Genomic DNA, 22,661 nt, shown 5'->3' on the forward strand with positions numbered 1-22,661 from the left:
CATATGCTTATATGCTTGTGTTCATTATGGTTCAGAATAAAGGCAGAATGACACAGCTGTCTTACTTGGTATGCTTCCACACACACATACACCATGTACAAAGTACCCTCACATACACCATACACACTCACTGGTGACGTTTACAGGATCTGATGAAGAAATGAGAGAGAGGTATCTATTATATCCAATTGAACCCAGTGTAAACTTCAGAGAAGTATGTATGTCTCTGTGTGTGTACGTGTGTTTGTGTGTGTTCAATGTACCTTATTTGTCTGCATGATTTGTTTCCATGCACAATTCAAAAAACTTGATGATTATAGTTTTTTTTTAGTTTTTTTATTGAATTTTAGCGTGCATGCACTTGCATTTTGTTGTTTTTTCCTACGATTTTATAGCTATAAGAGCTGAGAAAAGTCGCCACATCACCGCCATATGTCAATGTCAGTATACATGTAATCCTACTTTGTGAACAGCCACATGTTCTTCATGCATGTAAACATTCATCTAAACTAATTAAGTGTAAACAGTGACGCTGTGCCTGGGTCCAGTCTACTATTAGCAGACTTTATGTAACCAACAGGACACAAGCAAGAAAACAACATCCTAACTTGTAAGAAACAAAATTATTGACGAACGAAGCAGAGGGAGCAGAGCACAAGATCCACGGTGGCAGCTTAACGCTTCAAATTGTTAGTGGAAAGTAGCTAAACTTGACTTTTTTCCTCCTTAGCTTGCTGGCTTGCATGCTAGCTAGCCTGTTAGCACACCAATATTATTGCTCGCATAAGACTATCTGAGTGTATGTGTTAGTTGGCTTGCTAAACTTGCTAAATTACTTCACCTGCTAACACGATCCATAATAGTAATTTATGACAAACAATGTTGATTTAAGCCAACAATAAATTATGTAACGATATAAAGAGAAGATAATTAAGGATTACTTCCCAGCTAAATTGGGGCAGCTAGCTCTAACTTAGCTAGGTGGCTAGATCTGGCTTTGGTTACTTCGTATCACATTAGCTGGTAAAATAATTTGCTAACAGCAATTGCACACAAGCATGATAACATGTTGCCAGTTAATTAGATCATATCACTGTTCTGGTCAGTACCCAGGATGCTCACTTGTGCCCGCACACAAGCTACTGATGCTATGCTGCCTGAAGTTCCCCTAATAGCCACCTGTGTTATTAATAACAGGGATTTTTCTGAAAATTCCACGTAGTATATTTAAAGGAATAACATTTTAGGAAATTCTCATTGTAGCTGAGAGTAGGATTAGAAGATCAATAACACTCATGTCTGTATGGTATCAAGCTACAAAGAGTGGGTTGGATGATAATTCTCAGCGACCTCTTCCACATACAGGAAGTCATGTGATCCACTGATAACATAAAATATAAAATATTGATTAAAGCAGCTTTAACACAAAGAAACGTGTAAATGACACATAGCTGCCATGATCTACTGCTCTGCTCCCATCCTAAACTATTCTGTCGCTGACTTCTTTGTATCTTGACTAAATCTTTTCATCCGTAGCCAGGGGTGGAATCCGAGAAAGATTAGCTCAGCTCTGGTAAAGGTTTAAACTCAAAGCTTATTTTGATATTTTGTAAATCCTTTAGAAATCTCTACATTCATCCTCATTAATTCTGCCATAAGACTCAAAGCAATCCAAGATTGTCCCCTAGAGAATGTTTTCTCTCTTGACGGAGAAAATACACATCCTGCTTCTTTGCAAAGCTTAGCCGCCTGTCTGTTGTACAAAACATATTGTGTTTCTCCCCTCTTCTGTGTGTGTAAGTGCCATTCTGTGTTGGGTTATGTATAGGTGTAAGTGTCTGGTGGTGTATGTGTGTGACAATGTGAGTGTGTGTTTATTTTCAGAGCAGCCTCCCCAGCACCACTCCCTCTCTGCTCCTTGCTTCTCCTCTGAGGATCTCCAGGAAGCCCAGTTTTGTCAAGAACTCCAGCCTCTGACGGTCAGTTGGCTGCACCTCGCAGAACACACCCTGAGAACCTACACACATGGAAAACAATTGGTTGTTATACATGTTAGATTTTTTCAAGACAGGTAAATGAAGAAGCACCAACAAATACATAAAGTAAAATCAGAGGTTCATATAAAAGCAATGAACCATACAGACCCTTTTCGTCTGAGGCAGAAACACAATTTCAACATTCAAGATTAGCATGAGCTCCCCAGCAGACCCCAGGCAAATAAATATATTTTTAAACTACTGAATTAACGGTGTGAAAACATCTTCAGGCAGCTTGACAATTGACCCCTGTTAGCAGTGAAGTTAAGTGGTATCTCGACACTGCTTTTCTGCTCTTCTGTTTAGCCTCGAGCTGGTGAGCACATGCTAACACAGACATGAGAGTCCTCCAAATAAGGACTTTGCATACTGTACAAAGGTATGTAAATATTTTCAACATTTCATGGGTTAATGGTATCCAATTTCCCAAGTTCAAAGCTTATAAGGCAGACACACAGACACACAATTATACAGTGATTTGACACCCTGTTTTTACCGTTGGCTTTAAGTGCAGTGAGGAGGGCAGTGAGCAGGGTGCGGCTGACACTGATGTCCACCAGCTCAGGCAGGGCGTCCAGTCGCAGCTGAGATGGGAAGTGATAGAGGAGAGAGTCTGGGTACTCTCCCTGGTCCTCCTCCATCAGCTGAATCAAGTCCTACACAGAAGACGGCAGAAACACAGTTCTCACAATGTGATGATATTACTTGTAGTTTCCAACAGCTGCCACTAGATGCTACTAATGGGCCATATTTGACTGATTGCCCCTTTCAAGTTACCCATTAGCCTAACAAACAAGATTACGTAATAACAGACAGTATAAAGACTAATAATCATCACATATTAAAAATTCACTGCTTTGCAGCAAAGTCTGCTGTATCTGCAGCTTTTATTTTGTAGACACAGACCTATGTAATTAGTCTAATATGCTTCCTGGTAAGCAGTTTTCCTGGAAGGGAACTTGCTGGCAGAGGTTTTTCTATACCAAGGTTCCAAGTCATAAAACATATATTAAGGCAGAGTCAGCTATACGAGAAAGGAAAGTATAAGTAACAAAATACTTATTGTAATAACTAACTTTATACAATATTGCTTTTGTCTAATAAAGCAGGAAGTGATTCTACTTCACACACCTGTAGCCGCAGTGTGAATAATGTCACTGTGCACCATGACGCACAGAGTGGGCAGATAAGTCCTCCACAGATGTCAGGGACTGACTGTCCCTGCTGCTAACTACCGGCTCTGTTTGGCTCTTTGCCTGAGATCACTCAACTGTTTGTCATAATGAGCAACCGCAACACTGTAATCAAGAGTGTTATCTCCTCTGGTTTTCAACAAAGCTTCTGTACTAATGTAAGTGCACCATATTCACAATTCAGTACCTCAATCATTCAATATGTCTTATCATTTAAGGTAAAACACTTCTAACACAACTACCACCTATTCTTGCTGTTGCACCTCATACACCCAGTTGCCCTGTCCTGTATGTCAAAGTGGTCCACTGCTAATACAGAAACTAGAACCCCATACTGTCCATAGAGTCCAATCTGTGTAGCTGTGTGAGTGTTGATCTGTTTGTGTGTGCCACCCACTTCCCAGTGGGTTATTAGTTTGCCACAGAGGGATCCAGATGGTTTAACTGCAGGTGTGTTAGCATAATATCACCTGTGTGTTGGGTCTGTCTCTAACACTATTGTACTTGTATAACTCGTGTGTGTGACCTTCATAATGACAGAATAGTTATGGTTCAAAATAGGATGTTAAAAGCCTTCATATTCCATATGTCTACCTGTGTGTTGGGGTGTGTGTTGCCCCCTTTGGGTGGGTATTTGTCCCTCATGGCAGGCATCCAGCTGGCCTGGCACCGCTTCGCAAACGAGCGGACATCCACGATGCCTAGCACACAACCACACACACCCAGCTCATCCTCCAGGATGAAACAGTACTCTGGGCACAACGCCAGGCACGGCCCAAGGCATCTATTGAAATGAGAAGACATCACTATGTAAAAAATATGTGAGTATAGTATTCAAATAAATATTCATTATGGATGTGCTTTACAACGTGGATGATAACTCAATCTGCTTTTTCTTTCCTCTCTTTGAAACACACACCTGTCTCCAATGATATCTGGGTGAGCAGAAGTGGACTCTTGGCCACCCTGAGTCCTCAGGTGGAGTTGGCGCACCATCCGGTACAACTCCAACTACACACACACACACACGTAAAATGAATAAAATCACTAGTATCATTCTATGGTTTCATGCCCCAGTCTATTAGGCCATATGTGTCCACACCAAGGTTATTATAGTTAACGAAAACTAACGAAATAATGAAAACCAGAATTGAAAAAACATTTTCGTTAACTGAAATAAAAATAAAAACTAGAGTTTTTAAAAAAACGATAACTAACTGAAACTGTTTTTTGTGGTTACAAAACTAACTAAAACTAACTAAAATTATAGTGAAAATGTCCTTAGTTTTCGTTTTTTTTGTCAACTTTTTCCATTCATAATTCAGTGTTTCTATTTTAACATGCAACACATGGTAAATATGTTTACTGAGACTTGGATGTCTACACTCGGACCAACATTCAAATCACCTGAACTGTAAGAGTTAATAACCTTATTGGGGCTAAGATGGATAAACCAAAGGAAATAAAGGCAAAAAATGTTATGACCTCTTTGAATCTGGCACCCAACATATAGCCCATAGCCAACTAACACTAAAGCTAATAAAAACTAAACTAAAACTAAGCATTTTCAAAAAATAAGAACTGAACTAAAACTAAAAAGCTCACGCTAAAAACTAATTAAAACTAACTGAATTTGAAAACAAAAATTCACAACGAAATTAAAACTAAAACTAAAGAAAAATCCAAAACTATTATAACCTTGGTCCACACAATATATTGAACTAAAAATCTAAAGTTGATCTGAAATCTGGGTCCTTTGAGAACACTGTTTAATTTTGCAGCATTTCTCCATATAAGGATGCTAGTGCGGCACTTGATGAAAATGCAATAAATTTTCCATGACTTTCCATCACTAAATCAGAGCGTGTGCATGACCTAAAATGTTCTTCCTCCCTGGGTTGTTTCCATTTTTATTTCTAAAGAGGTAAATAGCATAGCATGGTTTCCACATGTGCAAAATATTTCCTGACTTTCACTACATTTAATGGATTTTATTGCTCTTGCATTTATTACAATGCTAGGATAATTCCTTAAATTGTTCTGGCATAATTTATGAAACAATAATGTGTGGGAGTGACTTCTCCCACCTTGTCCTTGCTGTGGTAGGGCCTGATGTTATAGAGACGAGAGGTAGGGAAGAGAGGAGGAGGATGAGTGAAGAGTTCACTGCTGCTGCCTATTGGGAGAAGCATCTACACACACACACACACACACACACACACAAAAAAAAAACACTCAGATGTTAGATAGTTTTAAAAGCATTGAACTTCAATAAAACATAATAATATAACAATACTAGTATGCACAAATGCACAATAAAAACAAACAGATGAGGATTAATCCACACAATCTATGTAAAAGGACATGTTGGACAAACAAGCACTGTACCTGCACCTCCCCAGACACGCCTCCTTTGAATGCCCATGGTTCTGACTCTACTCCCAGTAGATCTGCCCCTGCAGCCTTCCCACACCCTACCACAGACAGGAACCAAATGTCAGGTGACATCATGTGTTTAGGGACAGTGAAATGCCAGTGCAGATAGAAAATGATGGCACAGTTAGATCAGTTTAAAATATTTATGCCAGCATAAAAGTTCAGTGTTTTACAGCATTACAGCTCCTCCAGAGATGGCTGAAATTAACTTTTTTCTTTTTCATTTTTTTTTGCTGGTGCCATAAATAGTTGAGCATAACTGGTAGTTCAATCCTCGCTGCACCGATATCTGCTGAGCTCCACTAAGCTATTGCTGGCAAGTAATGATTGGATGTTAGTTTAATAATGGAGAATTTCAGACTGGATTTACTTTAGATGAGAATGATTTGTGCAGCAGAGGCTTCTTGCAGTTGCTACTAACACCTAGACAAGGAGACAGAGAGTCAAAGGGTCATGCCTACTCACAGTGAAAGCAGTTCCTCCAGGTCCCCATAGCGGAGCTGTCACTCAACACTCGTCCATCTGAGTGATATAGGTTCGTGGATGACATTAAAGTATACTACTGAAATGATGACACTATGCTATACTACACGGTCGCCCATAAAGTTGGAATAATTTTGTTTTCAGACACAATCCTCCTTTTCATTGGAAGAGATTGATTTAGAGTTAGTTTATCTGTCAATAATAAATCACATAGTGACAATCATTTAATGGAAAAAATATTTTATTCCAACTTAATGTGCAACCGTGTACCTCCTACTGACTATACTATAGGCATAGTCTTGAAAGTGTAGAATCATCCTGAATGGATTTATTCTCGTTGAATAGTTTCATTTTATGTTTCCTCAACAGCCTGAGATCAGAACTGCATCCATAGCAACAGCCTGTTATTCATATTTCTATTCAGAAATAAAACAACCTACAATGCCATAAATATTCAACAAAGCTGTGTAATAAATTCTACTAAGCTGCACTATGATAATAGAGCAAACTACTGGTATATTATAGTTATACCACAGTATGCGATACTACCATACTAGGCATACTTTACTACACTAAACTATAATATACTATACTGTATTCTACAGACAGGTCAACTATACAATATGGTCATAGTCAAAGTATTATTGAGTCGTATAGCATGACATACTATTGTTTTACAACATTATACTATAATGTACTAAGCTATACTGTAGTATACCATACTAAATATTATAGAATTGTATAACACAGCATATCATCATAGACTATACAATACTTACACACAAAATTAACAAAAAGCTGGGATGTTGTCTAAAATGTAAATAAAACAGAATGTGATAATTTGCTCACTTGTTTATTATAAATATATGCTTCCAATCCTTTTTTACTTTATTTACATTTTACTCAGCGTCCCAACTGCTGTATACCATACCATAATGTACTATATCATTATAAGTATTATAGGGTAGAACAGAATAGCATACTACATACTGGAATACTATCCAATAATATACTATACTTTAGAATGACATTGATGATAGTATCATAGTTTCACAATAGTAACCACACAGTATAAACAGAAGTAGTAAAATTAAGTCAAGCACATTATATTATTTTGTATTTCTATAGTTCCCTGCTTCTCTTTCTACTCACCCAGCCAGCATATGAATGCTTTTGCTACCAGAGCCGTGTTCCTCAGGTCCCACACATAAGGGTAAAGGTCATAGAGCACGGCCCTGTTTGCTCCACCCACCACGCTGCAGTGGAGCTGTGCTATGTCTTCACACAGGGACAGGACCCTGGAGGACCGGCCACGCCACTCATCAATCTGAGGACACACATACAAGTACAAAAACCCTGACATTTATAAGCATGCACTCCACAATTCAAATGTCACCAATAAGAAATCTGGGTAACGCTTTATATTAAGGTCCTTGTAATAACCATTAATTAACAAGTAATAAGGCCCTTGTAAGTCCTTACAAGATGCTTGTTAACACTATTGTGTGTTTATAAGCTTATATAAGTGTTAATAATGGCATTACAAACACCCATGACCCACCCATTATGTCTTTGCCATGCCTTTATTAATCTTATTTTGTTTGCTTATTGATATTAAAATATACTTTATTGCTCATCTATTATAAGTTAACTATAAGTTAACTATGCTTTTTGCAACTACCGGATCTAAAGCGAGAACAATGCCTTATTACTTGTTAATTAATGGTTATTAAGGACCTTATTATAAAGCGTTACCGAAATCTGAATAAAACACACACTGACCTTCTGAGGTGGCGTCTTCTTGCAGTTAGCGCTGACCAGGTGGCAGTTTGCTTTCAGCCAGGTCAGGTCCTGCAGCAGTTTCTGGGCAGCTGGGCCGTGCTCATGGGGCAGGTAATAAAGACCAACCAGCAGCCGCACCTGGGACTCACTTAGTGTGCCCTTCCCACCACAGAGCCCTGAACTTTGGGCCTTCTGTCCCCTCCCTCCGCCAGGCGGCGCGCCAGGCCTGGATCCTTGAGGTTGGTGATTGGGTTGACTAGGCTGGTTTGACCTCCTCTTCTCCCTCTCTCGTCCCTCTGTCTCCGTCCCCTTGAGCTTAGTCGGTGACGATGGTGGCGAGCTGGAGTTCAGGGGGAAAACGGGAAGCTTGGCCACGGCAGAGGATCCCCTGAAGCCGGAAGGGCAGTCGGATCTGTCAGAAGTTTTAGAGCAAGTGGTTTGAGCAGAGGAACGCTGCTCTGCTCGCGTGCTCTGCCGACCTGTAATAGTTACAATAACATAAGTTATGGTATAAGTTATAAGTACAAATGAAACACCAGCAAATAGACATTTCTGTCAAAATGTCAGGTTGTGCTTATTCACACACACCTTCTCATTCAATGGTTTTTGTTTTTATTTTTAATGTATTTTCTCCATTGTAGATTCATATTAAAGACATCAAAACTATGAAGGAGCACGTATGGAATTTTGATTATCAAACCTAGAACATGTTTTATATTTTAGGTTCTTCAAAGTAGCACTTTTTGCTTCGTTGGTCTCAAACACATAAAGAAGGCTAGAAATTCCCAAAAACTAACTCTTAATGAGGCACACCTGTTAACTGAAAACTATTCCAGGTGATCATTTCATGAAGCTGACTGAGAGAATAACAGAAATGTGCAGAGCTGGAATCACAGCAAAATGTGGCTACATTGAAGAATCTAAATTATACAACACGTTCTGGTTTGTTTAAAACTTTTTTCAAACTACATAATTGTGTTCTTTCATAGTTTTGATGTCTTCAGTATTAATCTACAATGTTGAAAGTAATAATAAACATTGAATGAGAAGGTGTGTCCAAACTTTTGACTGGCACTGTACATAAAAAGACACATTACTACATTTTGTACCTGCTTGTAGTGGTTGATTGAGTTCTGCCATCCAATCTTGTAGTGCAGCAGACAGAGCTCTGTCAGGACAGTATTCCAACTCCTCATCTAAATCATAAACAACATTATGTTATTATATAAGCGGATACTGAATTACTCATATTCATACATTTGAGAAAACCACTCCTCTTCAAATTTCTCAGTCTCTGACGTTCATTACAGGGTTTTTTGTGGAAAACCTCCCCACACACACACCACTCATACCTCTCCTTTATCTGCATCATCTTTTAATACCTCATTTCTGTATTTGGCAACAATTGTGAGAATTAAGACATAAAAACACAATTCATGTCTGATCTTAACTGTAACTATAATTCTTCCAGCTCCAAACATTACACATATTTTCTTCGTTTACTTCGTTTTTACACTCTGTTAAGTAAAAATTGAACTGCACTAGAAATCAAAGTTGGATTTCTCTCACACAAAAATAATCCAGTAATTATTTCACAGACTACCAACACCCCATCCCCCCATGTTATCATTAAAATTCCTCTTCCATTTCCATCCCATAGCAGGCTTCAGCGTGTCCTTCATCTCTTTCCTCATCCCCTCCCTTCTCTCTTCCAGCCCGCCACAGAGGGACCATCCTCTCTTCTACATTCCAGCACACATTTATTCCTCCATCTCCACCTCTCCCCGCTCGTCTTCAGAACAACATCACACGCGACAGTGGTTTTCTCTCCTACATTTTTTTCATTCATTTTCCTACTCCCTTGTTTCCTCTCTCTTTCTCTGGCGGTATTCTCATGCATTTTACTTTCACAGTAAATGAAATGCAATGAATATGAACCAAATGTCAAATCACACAGCTCCACCCTCACAGTCTTACAGTATACTTCAAATATAAAACATCTGAAATCAATGCACTTTGTATGAAAAAGACTAATTAATATGAAAGCTGTCGTCTCTTAACGATTTCAGTAAAAAAGATCCACTCTGCTGTGCCAGCAGATGAAGATTGATGACATTTGCGAGCTCTGCAAGTCATTAGTAAATAAATATTTCCCCGCTTATTCAGTAACTTTTTCCAGAACAACAGATGGAGCTTTAAGAGTTAATTTATTTGTTAAGTAATATCAGACAAAATGGTGTTCGTTGCCCAGCAACGCCAGCTTATTAAACTTTTCTCCAGGAAGCTATGGGACTAACTGTGCAGGCTCTGGTCTGGCACAGCCAATAATAGTTTATTAACTCAGGACATCTCCTGTCTCATCACGGCTTCTTCCTCCTTCCTTCCCACTGCTCATTAATCCTTTCTGCCTGATCCTTCCCTCCTCCGAGCCCCTCACCTTTCCTCTCCTCTTTCCCAGCTCTGTACCAGCTTCCCAGTGAATGCAGAGGGATGTAGTTGGCTTCAAACTCGCAGTTGGGGTTGAGTAACAGGCCTCGCAGGTGGCTCCTCAGCTGAGGCTCTCGACCCTTAAAAGGCCCCAGGAAGAGACGCCTGGAGTCGTAGTCATTAGCGTGCAGGTTGTCCCAGATGAGCGGGGGGCGCTGGAGGACAGACTCCACCTCAGCCAGGCAGTCTACAGACAGCTTCCTGGAGATGACCTTACTGCCTGTGGGAACGAGAGGGGTGGGAAAAAGTTGGCAAGTGGAAGCTTTAAGGTTTGAGAACACACATCCAAAACCTGAGACATAAATGAATAAGTTTCCTATATTCTGAAGGCACAATCAGACCAATCAGGAGGAAATTAATAGAGCATGACAGATATTATTGACCAATTGGCCTGTCAAAGGCGTATCGTATCGTGGATGCTGTCTGATATGTGCCGTTATGAAAACGTTTTTTACACAATATATAATACAAAGAAATATTTAGAAATTGTGTCAGCTACTGCTTTTCTTATTTATTTTTTAATAGTCTGGAATTGACTGAAACTGAACAGTAATGATGTTTATTTAGCTATATTTGATTCCCATTTATTCTTTAGTTTTTCTGTTATCATATAGAGAATTGGCTGACGATGTACTTTGTTTGTATAATGATAAAAGTGAATGTTTTATAAAAGTAGCTCTATGGGCACCTTTGCAGAGGGATGAAAATTGATGCACAATCCACATAAAAAAGGTCTATTTTCATTCCAACTCCAAAAATGACTATATCAGCTGCCATATCTGTTATAGATTAATTTTCCCCCTCTAAAATCAGTATCGGCATCAGTCTCAAAAATCCCATATCGGTTAACTTTTTATCACCAGTATCATACTTCACATCGGAGTAGATACAAAAGTCAGCTGACACTTCGGAAATGATCGCTAATCTAAATGTGTGTGAGTGAACGGTGGAGGGTTGAGGGTTGGTGAGCAGTACAAAATTAAATTGGCACAATTAAAAAGGCCCTTTCTACCTTAATTAATAATTAATTAAATGCATCACCAAGTGTGCATGCTATTTTACCAAAATCAATTACGTTGATGATATTACGTGACATGTTTGAAAACTTTGAGGAGTGCAGTAGGACGGAGAAATTGGGACTGGTTATACTGGGACGGAGAGGCTGAATGGACTGCTTATATTATGTATTGCAAATTAATAAGATGAGAAGTTAGACCTGGAGCAGACTGAGTCCAACAAACTCACTGAACTCGCTCTTCAGATGAGAATGCAAAAAAAAAGAAACACTGCGTTGCCAGGCAACATGGTTGTGTGTGCACTATGTGATGTGTAAAAACTGCAGTTTCTACTCTGCTTTCATTTTTGTGGCTGCAGCCGCTGATGTGTTTTACTGTTTATTCATCTGTGTTGTCTGCCTTGGTGATGTTTGATTCTGCTATAAGAAGTGTCAGGTTATGTAATTTATGTGGCTTAATAATGCTTGTTGCACCAGCTGTGGTGTCCGTAGTTATTGTAAGTCATTTTCATTTAGTTGTCTTGTTGAGTTTTGTTGCTTCTCTGGTTAATTTCTAATAAGGCTACACCGAGGCCAGCAAAGTGTTTGGGCTATTTAATATTGATAATAGGTTGTATTTATAAGCAGCAAAGTGCCGTCCTTGAAAACAGACGTGTTGGTCTGGACATGTTTGCTCATGTTGCTGATTCAATTCAATTCAACTTTATTTATAGAGTGCATTTCATGCACAAGGCAGACTCAATGTGCTTCACAATGGATATACATAAGTACAGTTTAAAAAACAAAACAAGACAACAGAAAACAAACAAACAAAAACAAACAAAATTAGAAAAAATCAATTACAAATGAATTGATGAGTGCAGGTAGACAAGCTATGCCATATTCACCACATACACATTTACTTACTCACACACGTGCACCCCCTCCCACACCCACACATGCACACACGCACACACACAGTTCAACCGAATGCTGTTGAAAAAAGATAGGTTTTTAATCTGTTTTTATAAATGGCTACTGATGTGGCTATTTGACTGTGTCAGGCAGGGTGTTCCACTTTCTTGGGGCATAGACACTAAAAGCTGCTTCTCCTTCTTTGGATCTGGTGTGAGGGATGAGTAAGTTGCCACTGCCTGTTGACCGAAGTGTTCTTGCTGGGGTGTAAGTGATGAGCATATCTGTGATGTACTGAGGTGCAAGGCCGTGTAGTGCTTTATAAACCAGGAGCAGTATTTTGAAATCGATGTTGTACTACTACATTACTAAAGATTAGCTTCGGAGACAGAAAAAGAATGACAATCAACACAATTCCATAAAAAGAAGTAAAAGGGAGTAGATAATGTGTTTCTAATGTACATCCATATGTGTGTGGGTGGACGTGCATCTAAAACGTTTTTTTGATCTTCGGAGGAGGTTGTGTGTAGATCTTTGCATGCATCTATTTTCATATCATTTGCATTTGCCAGTGTGTGTCTTGTTTATGTCTGCAGGAATAAATGCAAACACAATATAAAGTGAAGGAAGGAGATTTTTATACATTAGTTAGGTAGTTTGAATATATTTTTATTTACAGACGGGAGGAAGTGTGGGAATTATCACTGAATGAGGTCATCTAATACTGATCAACCCATATTCATTCATATTTACGTTAACATGAAGATGTCTTACCTGTCCATATCACTGTTATGTTGGGCAGCAGGTCCTCTCCAACAGTCTGCAGGTAGGGAGACTTTGATACACTGGGAGAACACAGAGAACCACAGTACTCTACAGGGAGAGAAAGAGGTATATTTCATCATTAAAAACTAAAAAGGTTCTGTGTTTGACGACACTTTCCACTTCAACTCAGTGCAGCACTCCTACCTGTAGGGCAGAATAGGAAGACGGGCGGTTCCCCCAAGAACCGATAAATCTCATTAGTTACAGTGACCTGAGCATGGGCGAATGAAGAAAAGGCCTCGCTGTCAGCCTGACACATGGAGTGATCGATGTCATCAAACAGAATGGCAAATGCCTGGCAGCCCAGGTCAGATACCTGAAAAGAGAGAAGACGATGTGTTTGAGTGAGAAAAGAGAAATTGAGGCAAATCATTTTAAAAAGTAACATTCCTGAAGTATTCATTATTTTATTCTTTCACATACCTGTCTCAGCTTGCGTTTGAGTAGTGTCAGATCACAGGAAGAAGAGAAGACGATGTCCTGACCAGGAGAGAGGGCGTAAACAAACCTCAGGCCTCTCGACTGGGCCTCTTTTATGAGAGTACGTAAATGACCTGAGAGCAGGAAGGGAGGAGAGGACAAACCTTATATTTGAAATTTAAATTGAAACAGAATCTCAAAGGGAATTCAGCTTGGGTCTAAATGTCCAGGCCTCAAGACTCTTTCAGGGTACTATAAAAAAATATAATGGAAAACATAAAAAACATTGATGCCTGTAGGATAGTAATGAAAATAAATTTACAAGTAATGTCAAAAAGATCATTTTATATTTGAGATGGATCCAGATCCAGGATTCAATTCTTTTCTTTCTGTGTACATGCATTAGTGCATATAACAGTTAAAATCCAATGCACCATATTTTTTTTTAACCTGCAACAGAAATTGTTATTCTATTAACTTGCTGAAAAACTACATGGTCATAGTCAAGGCCATCCTGAACAACCCTGCATTGGACATTTCAGCAAACCTCTGAAGAAATTGTTTATTTTTTTTTTATTTCATCCATTACAGTTTAAAATTAGGTATTTTGATCTATAATAATGATAATAATAATAATACATTTTATTTATGGGCACCTTTCACATCACTCAAGGTCACCTTACAAACAGAGCAAAAAACATTAGATAAAAACAAAACACAATCAGCTTCATAAAAACAAACAACTACATAAAAACAACAAACAGAGCAGACATTAGGATGGCAAGGTCAAACAGAAAAGGCTAATCTAAACAAATTAGTTTTGAGCTGTGATTTGAAGGTGGAGAGAGAGGTAATGTTGCGGGTGGTTTGTGGGAGAGAGTTCCAGAGACCTTCCAGCTAAAAGCTCTGGATCTAAAATAACCTGACGTGAATTCATCAGACTTGTTATGACTGGATGCACTTATTGCTGGATAAATGGTTGAACAGTTCAATTCTCTGCCCTCAACCCTCCAGATGAAGGAATGTGATGCTCTTACCCTCCTCTTCGTGAGAGTAGACTTCTCGCCACAGCAGTCTGTGTTTCAGGTCATCTTTTGGGCCGTACAGATAGGTGTTCAACCCCCAGTTTTGCATCCTAACACAGAAAGGAATAAAGAAACATGTGACTGGAGTGTAGGTTAAAGTAATTTCAGTTAAAGTCAGTGTTAAATATGGTAATCTGGGAATTTAAAAAGGAGGAAAGTTGTGCTTTTCAGCAACCACATTTTATCGCTGCTTCATTGAAACATTTTTGGCTGTAGCGACTTGCACTTGCACTAGTGCTAGATAGATAGCTTGGCTAGTAAGGTGCAAAAATGAACAGGCAGCGCTGTACATGCTGAATAATGTACACAGTGTGCCCTGGTCGCGATTTGTGAGTCAAAAGGTATCCCAGCCTAAAGCAAACCCTGTTGTCATCATCTACTTTACTCTAAATGGGAGCATGAAAAATACAAAATCAACATCATACTGTTTCAAAGAAGACTTGAAACTACCGTTTGATACCATAAACTCATTAGGAAAATGTTTACTTAGATAATAAATCAAGTTAGAAGTGGGAATGTTTTCTTGTAGATTTCTATACTCCAACCAGTGGTGTGACCCCCTGCTGGCCATTAGAAAGAATGCAGGTTTAAGGAACATCTGCATTGGTTTCACTTTTCATGCCAGGAGGTATCAGCTTGGCAAGGAGGAGGAAAAATCAAAACAAAACTGGAAAAACAAGAAGCGACAAGAAAATAGATCCACTGTATCGATCACTGGGCTTCATGGCTGCTTCGGTTACAGGAAATGACCTCCTGAATTATAAATAGAGCATAGTAGTAGGAGTGAAACAAAAGCTGCATCAGACACAAAAACATGAATATTGCTCCCTCTCTCCCTCTGTTTGTCTGTCTCTCTCTCTCTCTTTGGACAGGAACCAGCTCTTATCATTCTTGTCATTTGTGGGTGGACTATGTTCTCACTCTCTCCCTGCTTCATTTCCTGGACAGATGGTATGTAAGTCGCCTCCACAAAGCTGCAACCTACCTCCCTCAGACACACAATCAGATGCACACACACACTTCCATACTGTACACACATTCACAGCCCTATTCTGGCAAACTTACGTAACAGTCATTGTATGAATTTTGCCTGCACCCCACACTTGAGTCTAACAAAAACTGATCTAAAAATAAACCTGGAGCCCACACACTCAGCTGCCGAGTCCTGGAAGTCAAATTCATCCTCATAGTCAAGCATGTATCATGTGAAAATTAAAGGGACACATTATAGTGATGTGGTTATAGTTACAGTGGTTCATAGCATGAATACAAGCAGAAACAGCGTGCTATAATGATGTGGTCCCTATAATTAAGAGAACAGAAAAGCAGAGGGAACAAGTTGTCTCTGGGGATGTAGTCGACTGTCACTATTGGATGTTGAACTGCTAAACTGTGTCACAGTTCCCAAAAGGGATTTACTCCGCTTCACTCGTTATCAGTGTGTCATCAACAATTAATTGGTCCCCTACTAACTTCAAGGTATACATGTGGGGTGATCTAAATGCACATGAAAAGGTAATGCCCAGTGGCGGTTCTACACAGGGACCTACAGGGGCCACTGCCCCTGTGAAGAAGCCCTTGGCCCCTGCTGTGGCCCCTGTGTCAACTTAATAATAAAATTATCAATTTATAACGATGAAAGATGGAACAACTCTTACCTATTTTTTGTTCAAACAATATCCCATTGTACACAAAAGGAACCCATAATGTGTACATTGTATAATAGTTTAACTGTGCAATAAAAGCGTGTGCGTCCATAGATTAAAAAAAAGATAATTCTCACTATACTGCACTTTCAAAAAAAAAAAGTAATTGTGCACAAAAATGAGAAATGTCATTGTCGTACAAAAATAATTGTTATTCAATCAATGTATTTGTATCTTCCAAATATACTTAAATGAGATTTTTAAATCAGCTAAAATAAAGGTTTTGAAAGCTTAAATATCATCTTTGCCGTTTTTTAGTGTGCCCCTTTGATTAAACACTGGCCCCTCCCTGACCCCCACAGTAAAACTGGTCTACAACCGCCACTGGGAATGCCACATCCTTTATTAGCACATCAATACAGATTTGACATTAGTGTGTTCATGTTTTAATTTTCATGAATCGGTCCTAAATTGCACTTTGAATGTGTGATTTTTTTCCCCCCGTTGGAAATGATCTTTTAATATTCTACTGTAGTTCACTGTCATGAAAATCACTGCAAGCTCATTTGTGCTGAAAGAGTCTCTGAGTAAGGAGCTGTCTTGAGACTTGGCTCATGACCCTGATGACTTGATCTGGATTGCTGTCTCATACTGTATTGAGCTTTTGATTACCTTTGAGGCTGATTTTATCTGGTTGATAGGCTTTTGTTCCCAATTTTTATGTTCTCATGATGCTTGCAGAAAAGAGCCTATTACGGCACTATACTGGTATCGCTCCTCACAAAGTGCACTTGGTGCTGAGCAGCTCCCTGGTGTGAAGGTCTGTGTGTGGAAAAAGATGTTGTTGCTAAATAAAGAGGCACAGTAAAATCTCCCTTCTGTAGAGGCTAAGAGGACACATTCATTCTGCCTGAGTAACCCACAGTCATCTGAACTTTAACCTCTTAAAACCCACCTGACCAGGCAGGGTTAGGGGACAATCAAAAACATTTTTAACCAGAGCTTATAACAGAAAACCTGTAAGGTAAAAATGCATGGCTCTATTTGAATGGTAACATCTAGGGTTTTTTTTGTTTTAGCATGTGGCTAAAACACAATCTCTTTAGAGGTTAAGAGGCCTTTAGAGCCTAACATATATACCTTTGCATAAAACAGTAAATATTTGTGCCATTAAATAAACATATTTAATGATACTGAAAATCAGAAAGTCTGGAGCTGAGGCTGTACTTGTAGACCTAGGAATAGAATTACAGACTTAATGATGGCACTGCAAAATTCAGTGATCACCAAAGTGAACATGAATGTCAGAGAATGAGGTCTGTAAGTGCCATAACCTGCAGTTCCTCAAATGGCCACTTGAGGCTGGCTCCAACAGCAAGTCAATCACTGTAAAATTGCCAACTCGTGGGTGACATCTAGCCTGGGTATACCCATACTGCCTTGCACGCTCGAATTTCATTTCGAACCTCCAGGCAGTCTGGAAACTACAGCCGTTTCTTAGCCCTGTTTTAGGGATCCAATCACAGAACGGGGAGGGACGGTAAGACGATGACATGTACTACTCGGCAGACGGAAGCTTGTAGTTTTGTAGATTTCTTACAGATCCAACATGGCTGTAGCAGACGCGAAACTCTCTTTAGCTGTAGACGGCGTTTTAAATAGTTTAGAGCCAAAGTTTATTTTAAAAGAAGAACACCGTTTGACTTTACACTCTTGTTTCACCACGAAAAAGGATGTTTTAGCCTTGCTTCCGACAGGATTTGTCCAAAGCCTAATCTACCAACTAGCCCCGCTACTGCTCGCTGCTGTAACGCCGGTGATCTCGCTACGAGCCGGGGGACAGCGGAGCCGCCCAGAGACCCGCAGCAGCTCGTCTATCGCCCATAAAATCAGTGGATGTGTGTGGCTGAATAGGGGGGATAAGGCTTGAAAATAAATAATCTTCCAGAAAGCGAGAACTGGAGAAGCAAAGTAGCAAGCAACACTCTCTCAGACACACACACAACAAACATCCATTTCTGTCGCTCTACATACGTCATCTGATATAACTGATACGATTGGCTAAGAGCTACCTACAGACGCTTTTGATAGACATTCTAAGCGCCCAATAAACGGCTCCGGAGGATCATAAACCACACCTCCTCTACGGAGAAATTAATGGCTGGTTTCCAGACTAATCTCATTTCTGATTAGTCTGGTGTTAGCCAGGCTAGGTGACGTCACAGAGACTATAGCCCCTTTCAGACTGCCGTTTCAAGCTGCATCACCTATGTGACATTTCACCTTCAATCCGAACGTGCCAGAGGCGTATTGAGGGGACCAAGTGCTCCCAGATCCCAGGCTGTAAATTGGAGAGATTGTTTTGATCAATGTGAACCAGCGGAGCCAGCAAGACGTAAAATACATGACGTATCATCAGGAACACGCCTCTCACTTGTTTCCGACAGTAATTGAATCGTGCTCAGCAAAATGCAGAACAACTTTGCATGACTCTGTAGAATCTCAGCGAGAAACAGCACGACGGTCAGTTCTTCCACAAACATTGTTATGAATACACTCACCGCTGTTGTTGTTTATTGTACACAAACTGTTGCAGCACATACATACTGCGCTGTGCTACTGTGCAGCACTGCCACTGCTCTGTTTACGCCGCTACCGTCTCCTCCCACTTCGTTCTGCAATCCCAGATTGCAATGTGAATGGACGCCCATTTTACACCGTTGCGCAATCAGTATGAATGTCCTAAGGCCAAATGCAGGCAAACTTCGTGGTGGCAATATAACAGGACTTTTGCATAAGCACAGTCTGAAAGGGGCTTATGTCCATGATTTATACAGTCTATCAGGAGCACCAAGGTCTTTAAAATTCATTCTGTGTGAACCATGAATGTTAGTATAAAATTTTCTGGAAAACAGCATTAAGTAGTTGTTGAGATACTTCAGTATGGACCAAATTGGTGGACTGATTGACCCACACTGTCGTCCCTACAGCCACACTGCTAGCATGGCAAAAATGACATCTATCAACTAAATTATCTGCATCACATCTCTTTATTCTTCCACTACAACAGTTTGCAGTATCTTTCCCCTGCCACGCCGCCTTCTGTCATCCATGGTTGAGCCCCAGGACTGAGGATGAGCCTGCCCTTTGCTCTGGAGTCATTCTGCATCAGTGATTCTCTCAGGTCTGCTTGGCACTGATATAGAGGGATGCAACTGGATTTAGCCCACAGGCATCAAGTCAGTAGCTCCTAAGCTATTCACATGAAGAGCAGCCACACAAAATCACCCCCTGTCCACGTTAACAAGGCATATGCATGGACCCCTGTGCTCACAGACAGTACAGTATATGCAGGCTTGTAGACACCAGGTTCATTAAAGTTTACAAGCTACTCTAAAGAGTGCTTAAAGACTTACCATTGGAAGAGAACCTTCCTCTGGTCCATAGTCCATGGCCTCCCATAGAAACCTGCAGAGCACAATAAATTGCACACATGTCACTATAAATATATATAAAGTGTGCTCAACACTTGCAGCAAAGACAGATAGATAGACATATGCATAATCACTGAATATGCGCCGTAGCGTACTTCATAATGTATAGTTCTATGGCTCTATTATTTTTAGTCCCAGGCTCTGTAGCATTAATCAAAAACTGGACAGTATCAGCTACTGGACACAGCTACAGTACTGAATGTATACGCACATAAAACGATGCAAGCTCTTCCAGCGCTCGCCCGGTCACATCCCCTCTGTGTTTGGCAGAGCTATAATTCATCTCCAGCTACACTCTCCATCACATTTTCTATTTTTAGAAATGGGAGCATCTCCAGTGTCCCTCTCCCTCCTTTGTGTTATTTGAATAAGTCTGCAATGTGAGTGTGTGTGCACGCATATATGGGTGTAAAGTAAGTGGGTCATAGTGAGAAATAAATATGATCCATGAACAATCCAGACTGCTTTCTCCTGAATGCACAAGAGGAGTGTGCATTTAAATGTGTGTGTGTGTGTGTGTGTGTGCGTGTGTGTGTGTGTGTGCGTGTGTGCACGTGTGCGCGCGCGTGTGTGTGTGTGTGTGTCCTGCAGAGTGCTCCCCACCAAGAAAGACCTTATTACTAACTCTGTGGGATGCCACCTCATGGGAGTGAGAAACACATAGATTTGAAGGACTACAAGCATTTGCTATAATGTGTGTGTGTGTGTGTGTGTGTGCGCGCGCGCCCCCCTCCGTGCAACAATTTTAATAATAAATAATCATTTATGTCATTTATCAAACAAAAATGCCAAACCCCTGCTGGTTCCACCTTATTTGAGATTCTTTGAGATGTGCAGATTTTCTCTGTTTTACATCACTGTGATTCTGAGGGTTTTGGACTGCTGGTGATTTTTCATTATTGTCTGACATTCATAGATTTCCACTTGATTTTAACAGCATATTGATCTGTCCTTGTCATTTCCAACAGTTTTGACATGGCATAATCATCTCCATGATATCTACTTAACATTGTTTAGTGAAAGGATGACATATTTGTAAAAAAAAAAAAAAAAAAAGAAAATACAAAAAATAAATTGCAGTTACTTTGACTGATATTTTAATTCTTCTGTCATAATATTGGAGGGAAAACGTTTTGAAATGTATATATCAAAAGTATGATTTTTTATGTAAGGATCTGCACCAAACAAAATAATGTTTTTTTCTCTTCTTCTTCTGTTTTTAACAGTCTGTCGATTACAATTGATAGGCCTGAAATATCTGCAGCACAACAATTCAAAATGCCATTTTGCCTTAAAAATATTGCACCTCCTGGGATTTGCATATTACACTTGTCCTAATAGCATTTTGATGTGGTACTATGACTGCAAAACTATAAAAAGTACCAAACGCTGGCATTGACTTTTTTTGTTTTTTATATACATAATTCCTTTGATTACTTTTTGATTAATTTAGTTTATTCAGAAGTGATGTAAACAAATCTGGTGTACCACCTGTTCTTGTATTATTATACTATTGTTCTCTTGTATTTTGGTTTTATTTTCTGGGTTTACACTTGCAGCAAATAATCACATATATTTGCAGCATCATTTCTTCATATTCTGTGTGTGGGTAAGTGAAGTGGCAGGTCTCCCCTTCTTCTTTTGCAGTTATCAATAATTCATTCTTCAACAATATCTACAGGAATTAGTCCGTATGCTGCTTTGTCATTGACATAACCTGTAATATTTACTGTACTATCACCAGAGCTTGTGTTGTGGTTAATTCCTCCTGTTATTTTGTATTATTATTTCCATCATCATAATCATCATGATCACTAATATCTACACTGTCATCATCACTTCAAACATTACCAGTACTCTTCATCTGCATTTTCTGATTAAGGCTTTCCAATTGTCGTTGTATCATTATCATCAGCACTACCAACATCATGACTTGGTAGTGTTCTTCCTCTGCCATAGCATCTCCATCCTCATCATCACCACTGTCATGTCATCTCAACAAAATCATCACAGTCTCCAGTCACCATTATCACAATTACCATCTCAATCACCATCTTCACAGTCAGTGTATCAACATCTTGTTTATATCCTCAGGCTGCAGCCTTGGAATCAGACATTACTGAATTATTTTCGCCGCCTGCTCTTTGATCTCCACTTCAAGCCTGGCTGATCACCACCACATCATCTCCTAAAGACCTTTACATCCTTCCTACGTCAGTGTTCATACACATCACCACTCTGGCGCCCCCCATCTCCTGCAGTAAGTGACAAAACAATGCTGAAATATAGGTCAAGCGGTGGTCTATTCAAAGGTAAGAAAAAAAACCACATGATCTGACAGGAGGTCAGTTATGAAGTCGGCCGCTCTTACCTTCCACCACCCCGCAAAGAAACTGCTTCTTCTCCTCCATCCTGACCTCAGCCCGGCTGCTGCCCTCCGCTTCCAGTCGGCCCCCGAAAGAGCGAGGGAAGACGAGATGCTCTCCCCGTCTGTTAGCTTATATTCCGGGGATATTCTTCATGCTTCTCCTCGATCTGCCTCCACCTCCTCCACTCCCCTCTCCTTCTCTCTACAACGCTGGCGCTCTCGTGCTGCGTTCAGGTGCTTAGCGGAAGCTCCTGCTTTCTAGCACTAAACGCTTTTGAAAGAAAAGAAATCCAATAACGTCACCCTGTTAAAATAATCGCTTAACTCATTTTTTCAAGTTTTGCAGGAAACACAAAAAACTTCACCCAAAGTGTCACACAGTGACATTTATTGATCATTTCACTCAAAAAGGATGTAACAGAGGATGGCTATTGGCATAGTAGTAACACTGTGTGTAAATTATGTAACTTAAGAGAAATAAATGACTTCGGCGATTT

General features: G+C 39.8%; 1 protein-coding gene across 1 annotated transcript; it reads right to left on the reverse strand.

Annotated features, from left to right (window-relative positions):
• Positions 1-264: 264 nt before the first annotated feature.
• Positions 265-22,268, reverse strand: si:dkey-183c6.8 (protein O-GlcNAcase). Its single transcript, XM_059354849.1, has 17 exons — positions 22,168-22,268; positions 19,719-19,770; positions 14,609-14,706; positions 13,575-13,705; positions 13,296-13,467; positions 13,101-13,199; positions 10,368-10,637; positions 9,040-9,126; positions 7,931-8,409; positions 7,301-7,475; positions 6,131-6,187; positions 5,618-5,703; positions 5,317-5,421; positions 4,149-4,240; positions 3,824-4,013; positions 2,533-2,692; positions 265-2,017 (listed from the first exon to the last, which is right to left on the reverse strand). Exons 1-17 carry the CDS (start codon positions 22,205-22,207, stop codon positions 1,881-1,883), a joined length of 2,430 nt encoding a protein of 809 aa, XP_059210832.1. The 5' UTR covers positions 22,208-22,268; the 3' UTR covers positions 265-1,880.
• Positions 22,269-22,661: the final 393 nt, after the last annotated feature.

The sequence above is a fragment of the Centropristis striata genome, chromosome 17, assembly GCF_030273125.1.
Source record: "Centropristis striata isolate RG_2023a ecotype Rhode Island chromosome 17, C.striata_1.0, whole genome shotgun sequence".
Taxonomy (NCBI): Eukaryota; Metazoa; Chordata; class Actinopteri; order Perciformes; family Serranidae; genus Centropristis; species Centropristis striata.

Bases quoted from the DNA above. Each gene is read 5' to 3' on its own strand.
- si:dkey-183c6.8 (XM_059354849.1), bottom strand. From the start codon at position 22,207: ATGGAGGAGAAGAAGCAGTTTCTTTGCGGGGTGGTGGAAG. The intron at 14,707-19,718 runs GTAAGTCTTTAA...TTTCTGTGTTAG, and splicing joins AGGAAGGTTCTCTTCCAATG to GATGCAAAACTGGGGGTTGA. The intron at 13,706-14,608 runs GTAAGAGCATCA...TCCTGCTCTCAG, and splicing joins CTACTCTCACGAAGAGGAGG to GTCATTTACGTACTCTCATA.